Source organism: Melanostigma gelatinosum (assembly GCF_949748355.1).
Source record: "Melanostigma gelatinosum genome assembly, chromosome: 9".
Lineage (NCBI taxonomy): Eukaryota > Metazoa > Chordata > Actinopteri > Perciformes > Zoarcidae > Melanostigma > Melanostigma gelatinosum.
Window position 1 is genome coordinate 5,951,508 of NC_136642.1, and position 22,167 is coordinate 5,973,674.

Sequence of the window (22,167 nt, forward strand, 5' to 3'; positions counted from 1 at the left end):
AAAAATGGTGCTGCAGATATTGTTAAACTGGGGCCTAATTAAAAATAATAATATCAACAATCATAAATAATAATCATTATAGTAACTACAACATAATCATAATTATGTACTATTGTAAAAAAAAAAAAAATTGCTATTATTATTATTATCTGTATTATTATTAGTATAGTAGTATAATAAAATGTTAAATGACTCATTTACATTTAGCTGGGTGAGTCATTAGCAGGAACTGAATATCGAAAGCGGATGTGATCTTAAACACCATTTAAGAAAACATGACACACCAGTGATGAGGACGGAAGCGCGCGCATACTCTCCAAGTGTGCAAACAAAAGTTGAAAGAAATCGATAAGTACTCATCAGTAGGCTACTCATCAGGACTGCTTAATTAAGACCTCATCATCCCCGAGGCGAAATCCTGTCTCCGGTCCTTCTCTCGATCCTCCAGTCTGCCCGGTGCAGAGACATGAACACTCCGCACATTTTCCGAGGATCACCGGTGCTGCTGCTGCTGCTGCTGCTGTCAGGGGTTCGCATCGACGGGTACCGGCCTGTCATCATCGTGCATGGCATTTTTGATGGACCAAAACAGTTTAAGACGATGTCTCTTTACATAACCAAGGTAGGACGTCTCAAAAGCTAGCGTGCAAATATGCAAACAGTGTTTAACTTTGGGATTTACTAAATGTGTTCATGTTGCAGCTGGTGGCCTAAGGGTGGGGCTGGGTAGGTTATAGTAATTTATAATAATATATCATATTGCACAAGTTGACTGTATTGTGTATTAATAACCAGAATCTACAAAGTACAGGTGACCTAAGTTATCAAATAAATATAGAGGAGAAATAGTATGATATTTGCCACTGACAAAGTGGAGTAAAAAGTGGAGTAAAAGTATACAACTCAAGTCAAGTACCTCAAAACTGTACTTGAAGTCCTCGAGTAAATGTATTATTAACCATTGAGTATCTTGTTGTTTTTTCATGTCATACTCATCAGTGAGGCTAAATATTGATCACTTGGACTGTCCGAGCGGTCAACTTCCCAGTTTTCATTAATTTAATTTATTTTGGAATTTAGATCTGCAATCGGTGAGAATATTCTAAAAGCAGTCAGATTTCAAGTGAAGTGAAAACCAGCAAGCAGTTTCAAGGTAATGGTTTCTGTTCCCCTGTCATTTTCTGTTCCTCAGGATCCATTTTATTTTGGAGGAGCTGAGTTGGCTGATAACATGATCAGTAATCAAAGATAGTTTGCCGACAGTTGATTTAATCACTGTTTACTGTGTTCCTGTCTCAGTTCCTTTTTTAAATGTCATTCCCAGGTGCATCCAGGGACCGAGGTGTCGGTGATCGACTTGTATGACGACCTGGCCAGTCTGAGGCCATTATGGGATCAGGTCCAAGACTTCAGCAAAGCCTTTGACTCCATCGTGCAAAAAGCTCCCGATGGCGTCCATCTGCTCTGCTTCTCACAAGGTCCTCTCTCCCACTCACGTAGTACTCACACTGTGTGCACACTGACATTCTTTATGTAATAAGTCTTTGAGTATTTATCTCGGGCTACATTAGAAGTTGCTACCACAACACACCTGGATGCCTGTGAATCGCTGACTATCGGCAGCCAAGTTGCCTTGTGGGTAATGTAGGCATCAGGCTTTGAGAAGGACGACGAATATGTGGAATAAAATGAGACAATATATCTGACATCATGAGTCTGATAATGTAGGATTGTAACTGAGTCCTCTGTTTAGTTAAGTCTCTATATTACCAATAGTTGTGAATGGCTGTCAGTCTAAAAGGATACTTTTCAACCCCCAATCGCTGTTGATGGTTTAATTTACCCTCATTTATATAAATGGAGTGGACAAAATAATAAAAAACCTCTCTGTATAATGCAGTACAGGTCAACAGCACCCCAAACAGAACATTAAAACCTTCATGACGCTAGAAGTTGTTGCTGTACTGTTGTATCGGACTCCACTAGTTTGAGCCAGGTGAGCCTACTGAGTGTTAGAGAGGTGACACTCAGTCTGTCATAGACAAATTTTCACTGTGAAATAATGTTCGTCAAACTTAGATGATTGACAATGTGTACATGCTGAGTGCAAGGACAACAGGAGAATGGGGACAGAGTGTCTGCTTCCTGAAGGTCAGTTTAACAAAATAACCACCATGAGTATACGTAGGAATATACAGTCCAAAATAAATACGTTGCAGAGGGGACGGCTGTTGATTTCATGACCTTGACGGTCTTATTTGCCTTTCACTAGGTCTCTCCTGCTCATTGTACAAACACACACACACGCACACACACACACACACACACACACGTTAAAGTTAGATATACCACAGGCCTTCAACTTTCACTTCCACGTTTGAAGCATCCCAAGATTATACCATTTTGAACCTCCCAAGTTCAAAGTGCAACGCTGCAGTTTACAGCATGTTCTTACATCATATGTTTCTATGTACTCTAAATATTAGAGTCAGAAAACATTTAACTTCTAACCGCAGGTCTGATATACAGCTGTGTACTTGTTTTCATTTTTCAAAATTTCCATTAGTGTATTTACAGTATATATAATATATATATATCATTCATAAGACATATCCTCCAATGGGCCCTATTCACTTAAAATCATACAAAATCTGATCTTTGGGGAAAAAAACTGCTGGTCAAGAAAAAATAACAGTTGTTTCTTTCAACTTTTGGCTTTAAGGAGATTTTCACCCAAGAGTGCTGATATGTTTTACCAGCCATGCTGGGATTTCTATACAGGTAGCAACACATGCAGTGGGAGGCACCCACTTTGTAACCACAGTCATATCTTCTTAACATCCAAGATGCATGTCTACCGAGGGATTCAATGAAAGGATCACCGCATCAGATTGTACATTAAGTCCTGATTTGTCAGAACTCTCTTGATGTTGTGGCCTTTCCTTTCTAAGGTGGTCTAATTTGTCGAGCACTTCTCTCCATGACTCCACACCACAACGTGCACACCTTCGTTTCGCTGTCATCACCACAGGCCGGGCAGTATGGAGGTCAGCGAGCTCTAGTTCACATTTTAAGCGTGTCCGTGTAGCCGTTAATCCCCCAGGGAATTGTGACATTTCAGGAGTGTCAGTTAATTCAGCAGAACTTTAAACAGTATTGATTTATAATAGATACTACATTTATAAATTCTGCCTTCACTCCACAGATACAGACTACCTGTGGATATTTCCATTCTTAAAGAAGACATTGTTTCGTATTTGCTACAACACAATGGGACATAATCTGTCGATCTGCGACTACTGGAATGGTGAGAATGATGATTTGAAAAGCAGAAAATAATCCATTTTAACTGCCTGTGGCATGACATTCCCCCTTGAAAAGATATCACAACAAATTTATATATATTCATATATATTAAATTTTCTCCACAGACCCTCACCATAGGTCCTCCTACCTGCGAAACAACAACTTTCTGCCGATTCTTAACGGCGAGAGACCTCACATCGACATGAAAGGTAAGGGAATGAATTAGTGTTGTGGCCGTTGTGTGCAGAAATACTTGTGGACGTACAGTATAAAATGTGGAGTCTCCATTTCTCAGCATGGAGGGAAAACTTCCTGCGCATCAAGAAGCTTGTGCTGATTGGAGGACCAGATGATGGCGTCATCACACCGTGGCAGTCCAGGTTTCACCAAAGTTTTATAATTCTAGCACGCACTGTTGATTCTCTGTCATTTGAATGTGCCAGTGTCTTATACTACTATAACAAAAACTGGAAAAATATGCATGTGAGAAGGACATGTCCCACTCATCCACAGTGGAAATGACACCCTTGGTTTAGTGCCGGACAATGAAGTGGATACTGACAAACTGCAGCAAAAGGCTTTGACACCACTTCACCTGAACTGACTGTTTGCTCTTTTATAAACAGCCAGTTTGGATTCTATGACAGCAATGAAAAAATCGTTGAAATGAGGAAACAGGAGGTAAGTTGCAAACTGGTATACCGTTGTATCACTTCTGTATTGACTGGAAACCCAGTTTCATTTATACTTCAGGTGCTCTGTTGAACGGCCGACATCTCTCTCTCTCTCTTTCTATTTCGTAACCCTTCCTTTTCTTCTTCTCTCCCTATGAAAGTTTTACAAGAGCGACACGTTTGGGCTGAAGGCGCTGGAGGACCGTGGCGACGTGGCGGTGTGCGTTCACTCCGGAGTGAGGCACGTTCAATGGCACTCGAACTACACCGTGTTCACGAGCTGCATAGAGAAGTGGCTGACATGAAAACAAACGAGTGTGAGAGATGTCAATGCAAAGTATCATTCAACTGAAATAGACACATTTGATATATTTTACTTTTAAACAAGACAGCAACCATACAAACCAAAATCCTATTACAAAGAGCAACATCGTTTTTCACAAGCTTCTTCCCTTCATGAAGGTTCGACAGATATATTAGACAAGGTTAAGATTTCCATATCATAATATTGTGGGTTTCCTTGATATATTATAGTGGATTCTTTCCTTATGATGCATTCTAATGAGTTAATTTAACCAATGTTTAAATGTTGGGAGTGCAGATATATTTCACATTTTACTTTATCCAATAAATATGCCAAATTATGACTAAAAGGCAGAATTACAGGGTCCATTTGTCCAATGAGAATTTGTCAGGTATTCAGATGTAACTAAAACAAATTAGCTGAAGAAAAGTTGGCATAAATGTTTATCCACAGATCTCTTTTTGTGTTCAGACTCTGTGGTCTTGCATTTTTAGTCCATTCCCATCATCCTCAGATGGTCCTGAATATTGCAAGGGACAGTCTGAAGTGACCCAATGAGCCACACATTGTGGCCATACATGAGCATTGACTGATCAATCACTTCCCTCTGGTGGCAGTCTATGGTACTCTGGAGTGTGAAGGAAAACTGAACTGTTTTAGGCAGGATGGAGAGTTGTTGAGTGATGTTTCTGATGTCACTTGGTATTAATTGATCCTTTAAGAATATCGGAAATCTTGGGTTTTATATCTGCATTCAAGTCTTTTATCGGAACACCAATCGCTAAATTATTGTTTGTGTATTTTCTTTATGAAACTTTGCCCTCACCATACAAGTTATTGTTTTATTTTTACCTTCTCCTTTCAAAAAATGAAATATTTCCCGAAGGCATTGTCAGAAATTTGTGATTAACTTTTTGCGGTTCTCGCGTCTGAGATATGATTTTAACTAATGTGACTTGTTGTAACAAATCACACTTTATAACGAGCAAAAAATCCACAGGCATACAAACCCACTTTCATTGTAATGTATAATTCCCTTATCAAACTTTACATTTTTAATTGATGATGACATTGTCAGAGGTGCTGTTGCAACTCTTTTGACACTGTATGCGTTGTTGTTGTTGTTGTTGTTGTTGTTGTTGTATTGGACTGCAGTCTATTGTAAAGCTGCTGCACCTCTATTTAAGTACAATAACACAAATTAGCACATTTAAATATAGATACAATCATGAAGTGCAGCCTCAAAACTGACCGCAGGATTGAGTTCAAACAAAAACTACTCAATAAAAACTGGACATTTTAAATGATATGTAGTTTTTGTTGTTGTCTGTCCCTGTTTCAGATATATTTGAACACTTTCAGATTGATCTATAATGATCCGGTTTCATTGTTGAAAGTTAAAGTGTTTGTGCAGCATGTCCTGAAACAGGCACTCGAGTTATGGATTGTGAGGTAATAGAAAAAAAGGGACTTTATCCAATTAATACATTATATTTTAAAATATATACATATTTTATAGTTATGCAAATGGAATGGATTTCTGTTTTTTGCTCCATTCCCATTTTACCGTAATTTATATGTGTTAGTCCTTGTCCATGTAAAGATCGATTGTCCTCTATTGAAGCAGTGGTATTATAAATCTATTTACACATTCACACAGTCTGCAATTATTTTTTGCCAGGTGTCTTTCCTGCATTTGGTAGTTAGTTAAACTGTTACTTTCAACCTGAATTATGTTTTTAAACTTCTTAGTATTTGTCTCATATAGTTATCGTCTTACAGTCTTACAGTTTACATTTTGGGTTTTTAAATGTTCCATGTTTGTGATTGGTCAATAAGCTGCAAGCACCGCCCCTTTACGTGAACGCGCTCACAGCCAGATTGATTGAACACTGGGTTGATTGGTGATACAGGTCCCCAATCTCCCCCCCCCCCCCCCTACTGTGTCAAACCCGCCTCCTCGCGCTCGCCGCGTGCTCGCGCTGCTCTAAACAGGTATGAGCCATGACGCCAGCAAGGTGACACCCTCCTCTCTTCCTGTGCTCCTCCGGTGTGGTGCAACGCGGCTCCGGCTCAGCTCCCGGTGGAGGTTTTTAAGTAAGAAACTTTACCTCAGCCTTCAATCTTTATTTCATGTGTGACTTTAAGCGCTCCACTTATTATGTATGAGACAACAGGGACGATTTCTCCCTCGCGTGTCGGATTTTAAACGTTAGTCAGCTGCAGGAAGCTCTGAGGACTCGAACGTAAGAATTGAAAAACAACTTTACGTGAAAGCTATATATTGTGTGTTTGTGAAGTGAAGACTGCTCTGAACCGGTGGCGGTGAAGGTTATTATGTTCCTGCTGCTCCACTTTGACACGCGGACGTTACTTTCACATTGAATCGCTGCACTTCAGTCGCTTAAAATAGCAGCAGATCCACTGTAGTTCAACTGTTTTCCACTGGACGATGAAGGGTTGTCCCTTTTTGGAAACGTTGCATGCTGTTTGCAGTTCCCGGAAAAATAGAGAAAAAAAGCTTTTGATTGTTGTGTTCGAGCAGTCAAAGCTCGCAGTTTATAACGTGTATGTGTTCTAATTCATGGTTTCATGTATACAAAAAAACCTCCCACACATTTTAAAGTTAAATCCATAGTGTTATTTAGTCTTAAATGGTTGACGGATGTCTAATATGCGTTATGAATGGGGAAAGGTTTCATGGAAAGTCTGAACGTTACAGAGAGAGGTTCATTCATCGACAGTCTGACTGAATTCACTGTCAGCGTGGCTCATGGTCGACGTGTCCAGCACTGTAAACACCCAGCAGCTGTGAGCGGCTGTAAACCGGCCAAAACATCCACTCAGGGAAGAGATGACAGTAAACCATTAATCAAAGCGACAAGGAGACGCTCACCGTGTCACACTGGGATAAGATAGTTCAATCACACTATCTGACCTGTTTTACATGTGAACACAGCTGGAGAAATATGTCTATTCAACTTTTTAAGGACAAAAGTCACTGCCAGCTGTTATCCTGATTTAAATTAGGAAGCTACTTTATAGCTTCTCTCCTTTAATGAATATGTGTAAATCCAGTGGTTAATATCAACCCACCACATCAATCTGCTGGATCGCTTTTATGACTGTTAGTTCCTTTTTGTGCATGTGAATTGCTGATAGTATTTGGAAACGAGACAATCATTTAAGACGGGTAAATATATGTATGACGTATACGGACGTAATAAATCTCTGAGGAGAGATTGTTTTGTTTCAATATCAATTAATGTTTCAACAGCTTAACATATCTCACCGTTTGATTTGAAAACTTCTCCTCGGGTCGTTATTATGAGTTTTATATCAAAGATTTGTGATTATTTTGATTTAAGAGGGATTTTCATTGGTTTAATTTTAATAATTTTGGAGACCTAAAGAGGTAAAAACTATATAGTATTAAACGTGACAATCTTATGTGAAATACTGTTTAGTTTACAGCCAAGTTAGCGGCTCTGTGAGGCGCTCGCATGTCATCTCACCTCTCAGGCTGGAAACCGCGTCTGTAAACGCATCTCTGTTTTTTTTTCTGCTTTTAATTCACAGATTTTCCAGCAACAAGGTGAAAAGTATCAGCCCTCTCTGTCCACGATGTCCTCCAGAGGTAAACATGACCTGTGCCGAATGTGTGGCGGCGCTCTCCAGGGAAACCAAAGGCGGTGGCTGTTTGGGGCCCAAAATAAGAATACTGATCAGGCTCTGACCCCGACAGGGTCTCTGAGAGGAGGAAGCCTGTCCCGGTCCTCGCAGAGCAGCCCCTGGGGTGAGTCTGGAGCAAGTAAAGAGGACGTTTTGAAATGAAGTAAAGAAAAGTCTGAACTTTCTTTTACTCTTCACAGGCAGCACGTTGTCTCTGGGTTCCTCGGCGTCGCTCTCCCAGGTTTCCCTGAGCTCCCCGTCCAAAGGGATGGACCTGCTCTCGGTCTTGACTCACATACTGGGGCAGTCTGTAACCCGAGGCAGCGGGCAGGCGGAGTTCGTCTGTGGCAAATGCGTGTGCGTCCTCGAGCGGGTGTTCAAGTTCGACTCGGTGATAGCCAGGGTGAGGGTGCTCTCGTCCGAGAGGCTTCAGAAGCTGACGCAGGAGAGGGACAAGATCCGACAGTGGGTGCGCCAAAACTACTACCAGAGACACCCGCGGGACGCCCAGAGCAGGGGCAGCACCAGCGAGGAGGACGGAGAGGCGGAGAAGGAGGGCTACAGGGAGATGCTCAAGGAGAATATGGCCCTCTCGGAGTACGAGTGCTGGTCCGAGAAGTGGGACACGTGCCCGTATTTTATAAGAACGGGGAAAAGATGCAGGAAGGGCAAAGGATGTGAAGGCTGTGATTCTCTGCGGGTGTCCGACTCGGCTTACGAGTCCGTTTGTGGGGTCCCTCGCCGGTTGCCTCTCCAACCCTTCTCCCCGTTGGCGTTGTCGCGGGACAAGTCCCAGAGCATGCCCCTCCACTGGCAGAGGGTGACATCCTGCAGCTCCATGCCTTCTTCACTAGGGGGGTCCACCCTGTCCTTACAGGAGTCCTCCCGCACCGAGTCCTTTCAGTCTACGGACTCTCTTGATGGAAACGACCCGTTCGACCCGCCGGGTGTTCGGTCGACCAACTTTTTGCTGGCGGAGCTGAGAGGCATTGAAGGAAAGCCGGTCTGTTCGCCATTGGGGAGTAAGATCCCAGTTCTGGACAGGAAGTACTCCGAGACAGTTGGAGGGACGGCGTCACCCTCGGTGAACAGGGTGCTGCGCTTCGGGAGCGTGGAGAACGGAGAGGAGGAAATCAACGAAGAGGACGGGGATGTGCTGTCGGAGCTGAGGGACGAGTTCATACCTCTTCATCGAGAGGTGAGTGTTTCTCCTTCCTGTCTGAGCTTGCCGTCGACTATAAACATGTACTATATACAAATAGAAGGACTCTGACCAGATGCTGTGTGTGTGTGTGCGCGCTGTAAATATTGACACAGTTTGCTGCAACAGGTAATCCGGGAGCAACAGAGGTCAGTCCAGCAGTACGACAAGATCAGAGCGACACATTCCACCTGTGTTTTCACTAAATAGTACCACAACCAAATCATTTCAGAGCACTACTGGCAGGGTTCGCCACGCTGTCAGGCACCTGCGAGGCCAGCTGGACCAGGCTGTGGCCCAAATCAGGACCCTGGAGGCCGAGCTGAAACATGGGAGGGGCCAACAAACCGAAATCAATGGATCAGACGACTGGGTCCCTGTAAGTATTCAGTTTGTCCTCTCACACACTCCACTTAGAGACCATTATATGTTGCTGTCAGTGAAGTTGTGACGTACCAGACGTTTATACACACACACACACACACACACACACACAGAGGCGTGTCATTTTTAACCGGCTGTCATGAGAGATAATTGCCTCCCAACCTTTTTTTTTCCTCTTACAAAGGAAAAACAGGTTTTCTTTGCACAGTGCAACATCACACAGTCACATGTCCAACCGGCTCCATGAACCACACTGTGCATGTTGACGTAGCACAAATGCAGCGTCATAAAGGAATGGAGGGTGGGCGGGTGTACTTTTGTGTCCATTGAAGGGTGTGTCTGCGTTTCCTCATTTGCAGGTGCAGATAAAGAGACGCACACGCAGCCTCTCTCTGGAATCCTCCCCGACCGGTGGAGTTTGCCCCGGGCTCGGTAGTCTCATGACAGAGAATATCATTAAAAAGCGCCTCAGTTGCTTTGTAGAGTCCACATGACCCGATTGCTTGTTTTCAATTGAATCAATTCATAATATCGAAACCTTTCAAATGAAGCCCAGTAGAGCTGCAGATGTTAAGTTGATATACTGAAGAAAATTAAACCCGAATTTTTAAAAATAAGTTTATAAGTAGAAGGATTAGTCTTTTTGATCGTGCGTTATAGTCAATGTGATGATGTTTTAAATAACCCGTGGCTGCAGCACCTAATCCCAGGCCTTAGATTCTGCCGTATAATTTACTCGGCTCTACTCCCGGAGTGTTTCAGTGACACAGTTTGACGTTTTAAAAGAAACCATCGTCATTTGTTTCCTTCTGTCCTCCAGTTGCTCCAGGAGGAGGGTGGCAGCTCCCTGCTGCAGAGCCTCGGTCACTCCCTGCATAGCCGGGAGCGCGTGATCCAGGTGGGTGAGGTGGTGAGGGGGGACGGGACTCAGTCATGCACACGGCAGTGAGATCCTCTTCAAAGCTCACAGGAATGTTGTTTGTCTGCAAAGTCACTGTACGCCCTTAAAGTGGCAGCGTCAAAGCTACTTTGCCGGTTCACTACATTGTACCGTTGATGCTGAAGTATGGTTTGTTTTTTTAAGCTTTGGCTGCTTTTATTTTTAGCTACTTGGTAGGTTGATTATTTACAGCAGGGACCTCATTGGAATGTTGCTCTCATTGTAAGTCACTCCGGTTCAACGTCATAGTGGTTAACGCAAACAGGACCGTCAAGGGTGCTTGACTGGATTACAGAATATTAAAGATTATCAATAAGTGACTGTAGAACAGAGTCCCTGTTGCACTTTTACCCGTGGCTTTATGTTGTGTCACACTAGTAGCTTATTTTATTTTTAAATAAATACAAATATATTTTTCCATAACAAGCAGGTTGATGAGACGATCAATACCAACCACACCCATATTTGTGTGTTGCATGGGAAACTACAGCCAGTAGCTTGTTAGCTTAGCTTAGCATAAAGACTGGAGACAGGGGGAAACTGCTAGCCTGGCTCTGTTCAAACACAACAAAAACACAATATGACGTGTTAGTTAGTGAGCTGGTAGACAGATTTTGTTAGCTTTGCACAGAGCCAGCTGAAGAGTCTTTTTGTTAAAATAAGCTAACCAGCTGCTAGCTGTGGCTCCATACAGATATGAGAGAAGTATCAGTATTCTCATCTAACTTGCCAAAGCAGCAAATGCACATATTTCCTTACATGTCAAACTATTCCTTTTTTAAAATACTTTAAAACACTTCTGGTGTTTTAACATGCATGTTTATAGCTTAGAAAAGTACATCAAATATAAGCTGTTCATATGCAGTGAACGTTGATTTAGATAGCAAATGTATGCTATGCAAAAGAAAACCACAGCCCTAAAAATGATCATAATGTTGGAACAAATGTGTCGCCAACACTCAGAGTTTTAGTTTTCTTTATTCCGAGTCTTGTGGTTTAAACAAGAGTTTCAGTTTGAGTAGCCGAGTAATGAAGGAGGCCATCTGTTTGATGGCGCTGTAGGTTTAGTGGTTCTTCATTTGCACACGTATCCGCTTGGCTCTGGCCTCTATGGTGCGTGAACACGCTTTGCCTGGGTTATCACGCCACGCCCCCATGTATTGATTTGTGCTTGACTCTTACAAAAATCTGCACTTAGATAAGCCTTAAATCTGTCAACTGAAGTAAAAAAACTGCAGTTGAAATGTTTTTCCCCTTGCTACAGTGCTGTTAGATGAGTGTGTTCAGACAGATGTTTCCTCTCTTCCAGGAGTGCATGGGTCTGATCAGAAGGCTGTGTGTGGAGGAGGCAGCAGGCACAGAGCTGGCCAACAAGCTGACTGAGAATCTGAAGGAAACTCAATCCGACAACAAGGTTAGAGTCGACTCTGTCCTCCACCCTGACTATTGACATTCTTATGTCTGCTTATGATGACACACCCTCTCACTGAAGCGTCGCAGTAATCGGCATGAGCGGACAGACTTCTGCCGATAGTCGTCAGACTCCATGCTGCTGTCCCTGGAGGTTTCTGTATGAGCAGAGCAGGTCCTGTGATTGGTATTTTTACCTCAGGCCTGTGGGAGGTTTTTACCAGTCCAGCAGTAGTATTTCAGCAATTTCCTCCAGCTCTGTGGAGCGATTATGGCTGCCATTACACACTGTGTTTTGAGTTAACTCCATTCTGGCGTTAAATCACACGAAGATCAACCTCTTGTTTGAAGCAAATTATGAATTTGGATGTTTACAGCAAGAAAAAACAGTTTCAGTCTTCACACAGGAACCTGACTATAGTTTCTAGACAGATTTTAAAAAATTGAGAATCAAAAAAACTCTTTTAATCAATCATTCATTTTCTCTGCTTATCAGGGGTTCACGTTGCATTTAATTATTTATTAGAAATGATTGTTCTATTCTTCTGAGAGGTACTGAAAGCAGCGATAAATTCTAGGCCATATCGTTACCGGTTTCCAGTTGCACTTTCATATTTTGGCCGGTATGATCTTCAATTTGGTATAAATTAACATTTAGTTTGGTATTAAAAAGCTCTTGAATTGAACTTAATGGACCCTGCAGAAGCCCTGGTCTGATAAGCAGTGAACAGTACATGTGCAGGCAGCATAAGTAAGTTTGTCACAGGATAAATGCTACACCTCCTTTAGAACCAAGTGGTCTTCCTGAGTTTTCTTCTTTTTTTTTTTCTTTTCTTTTTTTTTTGATTTATGGATTTGTCGTTCGGTCTATGAAATGTCAGAAAATAGTGAAAAATGAATCTTACAACTTCCAAAAGTCAAAAACAATGTCTTTAATGTTTTGTGTTTGGTATTTGTGCTTGAAAATGTATTCAAGTGATTATTCGACAATCAAAACATTTGGCGACACATTTTCTGTCTATCATTTCATCGACATCGCTCTACAGACATATTTCTATCTAAACTGGACGTCTCGCATGACGACGTTTTGTGATCTGTAGGCCGCCCTGCAGACTGTGAGGTCCGAAGCGACTGCGAAGGAGAAGAGCATGGAGAAAGAGATCGAGGCACTGCGGAAGGCTGGAAGAGACCGAGAGGGAGACCTCGACACACTCAACACCGTGCTGCAGTGCAACCAGGATATCATCAACGTACGAACACACACACACACACACACTAGAAACTGGGGATGGAAGTGCATGCATTGCAGTTCAAAACAAATTCTTACTACCTTCAGACACAGTGTACATTTGTACTTTGTCCCATGCCCAGTTCACCCTACATGCACTTGGAATTTTTATTTAGATAGAACTGTGTTTTGTCTTTGCTGCAGGAGCTGCGAGTGGCTCTGGAGGAGAAGGAGCGACGGCTGAAGGAGGTGGAGAAAGAGAGGGAGGTGTGGAGACAGAGGGACTGTGCCCTCACCACTGTCCTGCAGGAGAAGGAGGCTCTGATCCAGGAGCTGGCGAGCTGTCAGAAAGATGTGCAGGTAATATACGAGGGTGTAATTTCTGGCTAGACTGGGAGGAGAGGTCCGTCTCCCTCCCTTTTCAAAGGGATATAAAGTGCTCATTTAATGTCTTCCACCTTTGATATAAAGTTGCAGAGCTTTCCTTCTCTCTGTATTATTGAATGAGGGAAACTGTTACTCACAACATGTCATTTTCCTCCACGCTCTCTCTGATTGGTCAGGGTTTTGTAGGAGACACGGAGGGAAATGGCGCCACCTTGTGCATGGAGGTCACCAAACTCACCACAGCCCTGCAGGAGTACCAGGACATGGTGCAGGTGAGATATTTGCACAGGAGGGGATTTGAACGTTGTTTACAATGAAGAGAAAACTGGAAAAAATAAGTTGGGAATGATTTTTTTTCACCTGCAACTTCTTGACACAGAACACTTATCGATTTAGACTTTGATATTACAGAAAACAATATTTAATAGTTTTTCAAATTTTGATTTAAGACCTCGATTGCATGGTGTGGAGTACAGCTGAACCGATTAGTTGGTAATCGATCGACAGAAAAAAAGAATCCACTAAGTACTAACTATAAGCAACTATTTTGATAATTGATTAATTGTTTCAGTCTTTTTTTTGTGAATTAATGATTCATTTAGATAGCTGTAGATGCGCTGGAAGGCAGGTTTTGGACAGAGCGGTTTCCCCCCATTTGCAGTCTTTATGCAAAGCTTAGCTAACTAGCACACACAGACAACAGCGGCTCAGCCTTTTGAACTATTCCCTTTTCCTCTTCCCCAGAATCAGCAGGGGAGTCACAGTCAGACCGTGTCCTCTCTGACGGATCAACTCAGCGACACTCGGCGGGAGCTGAGGGCGACGCAGAAGGAGAAGAAGGAGGCTGATAGAACCCAGCAGAACGACAGAGAGGACCGAGAGAGAGAGGAGAGGAAACTGAGGGACAGCCTGGAGAAGAGAGACAAACTCATAGAGGTAAAGGACAGGAATCTGATGCTTGTTGTCTCAATATTCAGTGCGTGGAACACATCGTCCATGTTAGTTGAACACCAGTGTTTTTGATAGTCCATCGTTTCACTTACTTTTAAGCAGAAATGCTAAATAATCTCAAATGTGAGGATTTTCTCTCTCTTTGGGTTTTGGACTCTTGGTCGGCCAAAACAAGACGTTAACTTGGAAAATTTCACGGAAAAAATATTTGGCAGATAAATCAATTATGAAATTAGTTGTCGCCCTAAATTTCTCTCTCCCCACATAAATATTTCATTTTAAGTTCATACATGACGGCATGCTACAAAATATGACATTTTTTTTGCAAAAACACAGCACTTTACCACTTTTTGTTTTTGGAGGTAGTTTCAACATTTTCTTTCTTAAATGAAAAACCTTAAACAATCCTAAACATCAGTGGCAGGTTTTGATGTCAGATCCTCCCGCTTTTAATAGACTCGCAGTCTCATCAAGAAAAATAATGCTGTTGAAGAACACAGATCTTAATTTCTCAACAATAGTAACGAGTTGGAAGGTAATTCTAAAAACTCATCTACTTCTAACTGAAAAAGAACAAAATAAAAGTGGGTCAACAAAAGCATAAAGTGCAGCACTTACAGTAAAGGATAAATTGGGAATACTGTGTCTTTTTTCAGATTGCTAACAAACGCCACGAAACGGCAAAATGCAACAATAAATATATCCTGCTAAAAAACGTCTGTCATGTCTGAAAATTCATCATGAATACTTGCGATGGTGACTGACGTCTTTTATTTTTCTTCAGCAAATCCTGTTGGATGCTGAGGAGCGTGACAATCTGTTCAGAGAGCTGCAGCAGAACCTGCAGAACAAACGTGAACCTCTGACGGCCGTCAAACACACACTGTGATGGAGGACGACTGTACGCGCGGGACGCAAACTAACTGCACGGAGAAGGAAGATCTCTTTTGCACTTTCTACACCACCGTTTTGCCTCTGCAGCATATTTTTCATGGTGAACATTAAGTCTATTTATATTTATCTCTCCACATTTTTGAGGTTTGCATTTGCAGACCCGTCTTGTTTTGGCAATTTTCCACAATAACTACTTGATTCTGTGGAGTGAGTCAGTAATTTCAGACTTCAGAGACTCAGACAACCTGATTTTCAGTGTGGAGGGATGTCAAGTTCTTATAACCGGATGTTTAATACTTGATTTAAAATCACCAGATTACTGTATTTAGTTATGTTTTGAATGTAGTGGGTCTAATGATCGGGCAGTGATTGGATCTCATTTCGTGCAGTAGGATTGTTGATGCAAACATTTCTGAATGGTATGAATGTTGGTGGATCCTGAGTAGCATTCATTGTGTCCTTTAGGACAGGCGCGGGTATGAAATAGCTTTAAATTTAAATGTAACTTATTTGCAGTTTCTTTATAGTGTTTGTCTTTTCACTTCATGGTACAGAACTGTCTTTTTTTTGTTTACAGTGCTATCATAGCACTTCTGGAGGGAAATATTTTGGACCAAAATTATATTTTTAACCTCTTTCCTTTTTGGCTTTTATGTCACTTTTTTTTTTTTAGATCTTAAACGTGTACATGTTTAGTAATGTTAGTTAGTGTGGGACTTCATTACTGGAGACATTTCCTGTTTGTTTTTTTTGTTTAGCTCAAGAGAATTAAACACTCTGATCCAAAGTACTTATGTCTATAGAGCTGTTATTATGTTAACTATCATACATGCTTGGTGGTTGCGCTGGTTCCGGAAGTCTTGTTCCCCATTCTGCATTTCACTTTTTTTCTTTAAATGATTCATATATCAATTGTTTTTGTCACATGTTATCACAGAAGTTATAATTCCAGTGAAATGTATAGTGTCAAATAATTGTAAAATCAGAACTATCCCGGATAATTTAAGGACCATATAGGTGTTCAAATAATGTGTCGTGCGCATGGGTTGTGCGTCATTTTGGCGTAATTGACGGGTCCAAATAGCCTACAATACCCAGGAGCCTCTCCCGCCGTTGCTATGAAAAGGCATTTTTCAGAGTATCCTCGTCGTGAATTCAAAACGTCTAAACTTTAAATAAATTAACCAAACACTACGCTAAAGTTCCTAAATGTATCTACAAATAAAGTAAAGTGATTACCCGTTATATTACCTGCCGTTAACGTTGGAACAGAATACTAAGCTCTGTGATTGGATGTTGCCGAAATGCACCCTGGGAGTCGTAGTTAACTTATCTTTTATAAAGCGTTTCATTTCACAGGCTTTTAACTTTGACTTTTCATCAAAAAAGCATATTTTCTAGTTAGTTGCATGTTCGAAGAGTTTTGATAGATTCAACCTGTACACGTGCTTCAACTCTGAAGCACGAGACTTTTGTCTATGGGGACAATGAATGGGGATTTGACAATAAGAGCCGGTGTTGAGTGACATCACCCCCCCCCCCCCCCACGTCTTCTCCTCTAGCCAATCACCTAATAGCTTTGAGTTTCTTGTTACTTCAGGAACCGTTGCTATGGAGTTCATACCTCAACAGTTCTCACAAAGTTCTCACTCCGGATGCTTCTCAGTAGATGCATGCTGTTAATTAGAAGGATTCATGATATTTAGAGAGGACGGTGGATGTGAAGGAATGCAGGTCCAGTCGGTGCCCCTCGGTTTCGTCACCATCGGACCGGAGTCTTGGCGCGATGGAACGGTCCGCTCCATCCAGCGTGCGGAGCGCCTGATGCGGGAGACTCGAGCCGGTCGGTCCGGGACTTGCAGCTTTCCCCGGAGCCGCAGCGCCACCGCCAGTTTCACCCCGAAGCGCACGGAGGGCCCAACGGAAACGACGGAAGATAAGATCACAGCGCAGGAATGCGGAGAGAGTCGTGACTGCGTCTGCAAAAATAAGATGCAAAGGCCGAAAACCGCAGGCGCGACGGTGAGAAAGCACAGGCGTGCAGAGAGATAACTATGTGCTGCCTGCAGACTATAGGCGACCTGAACACTGAGGACAGGAAGCACTTCACTGATCTGACTCATTTGGGATAAAGTAATGTTTCAAATGGAGAAGTAGACCTATATATCTTACATAAAGAATATACCACAGTACACAGTAACTCACAAGTAGCCTAACGGTCCTGCATTGGCAAGTCTAAGAAGCCTGTTATCAGTCATAAGTAACGTTAGGCCCATTCGTTATACTGAAAGGCTATTCAGTGTTACAGTACATTCATTACATTATTTGATTATTACAGATGCATTAACATAGTTGAGTCTGTCTATATCTGTATCTGTCTATATCTATATAATCTGTAAAGTAATTATTAAAGCTGTTAGATTTAAAGTTGTAAAAAGCATTATTTGCCTCTGAGATGCAGTGGAGTAGAAGTATAAAGTTTCATAAAATGGAAACTACTAGTCAAGTACTAGTACCTCAAAATTGTACTTGCATGGTATTTGTGTAATTGTGAGTCACTCAGACATTTAGAAATCATCTAACGTTCTTCTGAAGTTCCCTAGTGGCTCCCAAAGAATGTCTGTGGCCCCGTTCCCGCCGAGCAGCCTGCGTGAGCAGTGTGCAGGGGCCAGTGTGGCCGTGGCCTCTGAGTACATGCGGAGGGTGCGGGAGGTGGAGGGCCAGCTGCGCAGGCAGGCCGGCCGGACGACCCAGGAGGGCATCAAGCTGGAGAGGGAGAGGGGTCACCTGGAGAGGATGCTGCGCAGCCTCAGGACCGATCTGACCGTCAACAGGAGGAGCTCGGAGGGGAGGACCAGGAGGCCGTCCCCTGCTGAAACCGTTAAGTCTCCTCTCGTCTCTTTGCTCAAATCTTTTCCCTACACTGTGCTGTGTTCTTTGGGCAATAGTGTGAGGAATACACTCGTATAACCAGACGATCCACAAGGAGAACACTGAATCATATATCGCTGTTTTGTTTTGTTCTGAAAAACACCAAAAATAGTTTCTCCACAGGGATCACTGGTGTTGCATTTGAGTCGAGGCTCAAGTTGCACAGATCTTAAATATTTGAACTTTTGGTCTCAATCACTGTAGATTTTGGACTTTTTAATGTTTATCTAAGGATTCAAATAATATACTTATGATTTAGCTCGAAATAAATAGATCACTTACTTTATTTTCTGCACAGGTAATGTTTTGATTTCACCTGCAGAAACATGCAGGAAACTCAAAAAAACTACAAAGGTTGTGTTGTAGTCACACGCGCCTCACACATTATTGTTACTCACTTATTCAGACAAAGCACTGCTGGTATCGAATCATTGTTAAATCCTTTCAATCACTACAACAAAGTGTGTCACGTTTTCACTGCCATTCCAGCTCAATCAAACACCAGACGTGGTGTAAGTGATACAACGGGTGGATGAATTCATTGAGCTCTGCATTGCGAGCTTAAAGAGAGGAGATGTGTTTGCTGACGGCTCCGCTCTGTTGCAGGAGAGAGACGGTGCTGATTACTTGCTGTTGTGGGAGAGAAGAGAGCTGGCCCAGTTGAAACAGGATCTGGAGGAAGTGCTGAGAAACACACTGACCCTGCTACAGGTGATTTACAACGTCACTGTTCTGTCTGCATCAGTTGACACCCCCCTCCCCCCCACTGTGTGTTTCTTTCTCTCTGTTCCACTTGCCCTTCCATGTGATTTACTGGCACGAGTGCGTGAGGAAAAACGACGCTGCCAAAGCCTTCACGCAGCAATAACATCCTAAAGTTTCCTTTTGAACAGAGATCAAATGATATGAATGAAAAGTAAAATCACGTAGCATTACTTCTATAGTGCGTACCTGCCAAGACGTATGATGATAATGACATTCACTCTTACAATAAAGCCCTCTTCATAAGAAAACAGTTCAACAAGCTACATAGAAAATGTAAGTTGCACAGTGAAAATGACTTCAAAGAAACAAGGGAACTTGGAGTGAATCTTCCTACCAGGAAGCCAAACACAAAATCAGTTCTGGAGTTGAAAAATGAATTGGCAACTATTGTGATAATTGATGAATCATTTGAGTAATTATTTCAAAGGAAAACAATTAAATATCTTCTTGTTTCAGCTCTGTGTGAGAATGTGCTGCTTTTCTTTTTCTTACATAATTGGCAGATGAATCAATATTTGGAAATCGTTAGCTGCAGCCCTAGTGTGTCTTTTTCATGGCCCCCTGCTCTGTGTCTTCCAGGCCCTGGGTCGGAGCAGCAGACAGCTGCTGGACTGTGCCGGTGAGAGGGCTCTTGTCCTGGATCTGCTGCCTCACAGAAGCTCTGCTGGAGGACACGGCCGGGCTGCTCAGACCTTCAACAGAATAGACCCCGTCAGCCCCTTCACTCCAGGTACACGAAGTCAAACGGTGTCAATGCCTGCAGCCAATCGTGCTGCAAGGAGAAAAGACTAATTACTCAAAGCAAGACAAAATAAGGAGATTCATTTTCAACATATTTTAAAAACATTTGAAACATTGGTATTTGTTGAGTTTAAGACTCTTAATTAATTTACTTAAAAGTTCATATGTGTGATAATGTGCTCATAATGACAATGCTGATGTTTACCAGGTTCACCATCTTCGTTTAGTATGTTAGCATGCTGACATTTTTAATCAGCACTAAACACAAAGTATAGCTGAGGCTGATGGAAATGTCATTCGTTTTATTTGGTCATGAAGCAAATTGCAGACCTTATGTTGGTGCTAAATCAAAAGTTAAGGGCTCACCAAAGTTATTTGTCTGCAGCAAATTTCATGGCAATCCATCCAATAGTTGTTTTTCAGTCCGGCACAAAATGGTGGACCTAGAGCCACATCGCTAGCATGGCTAAAAACTGTGCAAGACTGTACGCCTTCACTCTATTTAATGAAATGAACTGCTTGTGTAACTTAGTGTCCCTAACTGTTCATCATGTCGTACAAAGGGCTGAGTAACTGCTGAATATGTTCAGAGTCTAAATATGTGTATTTTTTATCATTATTATCATATCTCTCTATAAAACATAGAATACTTTCATCGCTAATTTACACCATCCCTAACAACGTACCTGCTTACAGTCTCAGAGCAGATCGTATTAGGAGATGCAGGAAGGGGTTACTTTATCCCCTCCACCATAACTTGTTTAATTTAAACACAATATTTTAGATCACTGACTTATCTCCTTGCAGAATGTAAACGGGTTTTAGAGTCGTCCGCTTCGACAGTCAAGCAGTCACTGCTACTGAGGGAAAACATCAGACAGACGCTAACCAGTGCCATCACCAGGCAGAAAGCTGTTCACCGCAGCGTCAACGATGGTCTGGTGAAAAAAATTGCAGAGACAATCAGTCTGCAGGTAGACACAAATATAACGTGTTAAACGACACAAAAATACTCTTGACACCATTTTAGCACCAGAATAATATTTCCATTTCATTCCGTCTTTTGCAGCAAAACCTGAGTTTGATGTCTGCAGCCACCAGGCAGGCCATGTTTCGCAAGCAGAGGGAAATGAACTGTATTCAGCACAGCCACGGCAGAGCGCAGGTTAGTTGGTGTGCATGTGGAACAGGATCAGTGAATGTATTGGAGATTCAGAGACAAAGTGCATAAGGGGAAGTTCTGCTTGTGTTGTGTGTTTACAGGGTCCGGAGTACAGCGGTGACATACAGTCCAGAGAGAAACTCAACAGGCCTCTGGTGCAGCTTTATCAGAGACATCCAGGGACACACTTACCTGAGGCTGCTCATCTCATACAGGTGTTTAGTCCGACCAAAATATCTATTTATATACATGCAAACACACTCATGAATGATGGGGATAGGAATGTGGCGACCACCCTCTTCTTCATATTTCATTAAGGGGGTTTGAGTCGTTGATTAGTGCAGCTCCAGTTTATTTTTTTCACAACCTGGAGACCTACAAGTTGTTATACGATGTATTACTGACGTTTATGAGTTGTTTATTAAGCATTTGTGAAGCCACTAACTACAAGTTATGAATGATAAAGATTGCCTTATTAGAAAGTGGTGCCGGAATTTGAAAACAGTCAGTTGACAAATAAACCTTTCTGAGAAAAAGGGAAATATGATGTCAGCTTGCACTCGCACCTCTACAGACAACAATCTGCATGACTGATCTGAACCAAACCAAAGCGGGACTTGTCTCTTGATACTGCCTCAACACATTATGAGTCAGGTGAACACTGACCTGGATACAGGAAACAAACATTCTTATCTTTAAACTTAGCTCGAAGTTGTCCTTCCTATACAATAGGAGGAGTTTCTCACCTCCTGTGTGAAAATAAAGACAAACACAAAACATGCATGGCAGATGTTCACACCATATATTTTAAAAAAGCACTCAGTGGTCGAACACCAACCTGTCCTTTTGTTGCCTGCTGAGTGTCTCAAACAAACCAAACCGGGCTGAATGTATTTCCTGTGTGTGTGTGTGTGTGTGTGTGTGTCTCAGGGCAGTGCAGTGCTGAGGCGATGTCTAACGTCCTGTGAGGGGGAGCTGGCCGGACTGCAGCGCACCCGTCTGCAGCTGCTGGACGACCAGCACGGCAAGAGAGGAGCGGCTCAGGTGGATGCTGCCGTCTTCCGCATGAGGCGGCAGCAGGTCGACAAGCGAGCCATGCCCTCTGTCCTCCAGCAGGGGGCGGGCAGAAGACGACCCCTCCTGTCTTGTACTCAGTAGGGCTGCAGCAATATGAGAGACACGAGCTTTGTGTGTTGTGGGAAATAAGGAGCAGTCAT

At 42.5% G+C, this 22,167-nt stretch overlaps 3 protein-coding genes across 4 annotated transcripts; all 3 read left to right on the top strand.

Annotated features, from left to right (window-relative positions):
• Positions 1–466: 466 nt before the first annotated feature.
• On the top strand, positions 467–4,285 carry LOC306782676 (lysosomal thioesterase PPT2-like; the record flags this gene model as incomplete). Its single annotated transcript, XM_079276120.1, has 8 exons — positions 467–622; positions 1,325–1,478; positions 2,952–3,047; positions 3,206–3,307; positions 3,432–3,515; positions 3,602–3,686; positions 3,933–3,987; positions 4,142–4,285. The coding sequence occupies 8 exons, from the start codon at positions 467–469 to the stop codon at positions 4,283–4,285; spliced, it is 876 nt and encodes a 291-aa protein (XP_079132246.1).
• A 3,631-nt stretch (positions 4,286–7,916) lies between these two features.
• LOC306781853 (uncharacterized protein) lies at positions 7,917–16,060 on the top strand. Of its 2 annotated transcripts, none has more exons than XM_079274901.1 (10): positions 7,917–8,080; positions 8,157–9,154; positions 9,390–9,536; positions 10,362–10,439; positions 11,791–11,895; positions 12,992–13,141; positions 13,324–13,479; positions 13,683–13,778; positions 14,251–14,442; positions 15,242–16,060. In XM_079274901.1, exons 1-10 carry the CDS (start codon positions 7,942–7,944, stop codon positions 15,344–15,346), a joined length of 2,166 nt encoding a protein of 721 aa, XP_079131027.1. In that variant the 5' UTR covers positions 7,917–7,941; the 3' UTR covers positions 15,347–16,060. The 2 variants fall into 2 exon arrangements, with proteins under 2 accessions (XP_079131027.1, XP_079131028.1); XM_079274902.1 differs by having other exon boundaries at positions 8,277–9,154.
• Positions 16,061–17,079: 1,019 nt separating this feature from the next.
• tektl1 (tektin like 1) lies at positions 17,080–22,108 on the top strand (the record flags this gene model as incomplete). Its single annotated transcript, XM_079276121.1, has 8 exons — positions 17,080–17,373; positions 17,947–18,231; positions 18,889–18,993; positions 19,627–19,777; positions 20,596–20,762; positions 20,858–20,953; positions 21,052–21,165; positions 21,881–22,108. 8 exons carry the CDS (start codon positions 17,080–17,082, stop codon positions 22,106–22,108), a joined length of 1,440 nt encoding a protein of 479 aa, XP_079132247.1.
• Between the last annotated feature and the right edge of the window lie 59 nt (positions 22,109–22,167).

What these genes read in the sequence shown, in the direction of transcription:
- LOC306781853 (XM_079274901.1), top strand. Translation starts at nt 7,942, where the DNA reads ATGTGTGGCGGCGCTCTCCAGGGAAACCAAAGGCGGTGGCTGTTTGGG. An exon ending in GCCGGGAGCGCGTGATCCAG is followed by an intron (nt 10,440 to 11,790) that starts GTGGGTGAGGTG and finishes CCTCTCTTCCAG; the next exon opens with GAGTGCATGGGTCTGATCAG. An exon ending in GCAACCAGGATATCATCAAC is followed by an intron (nt 13,142 to 13,323) that starts GTACGAACACAC and finishes TCTTTGCTGCAG; the next exon opens with GAGCTGCGAGTGGCTCTGGA.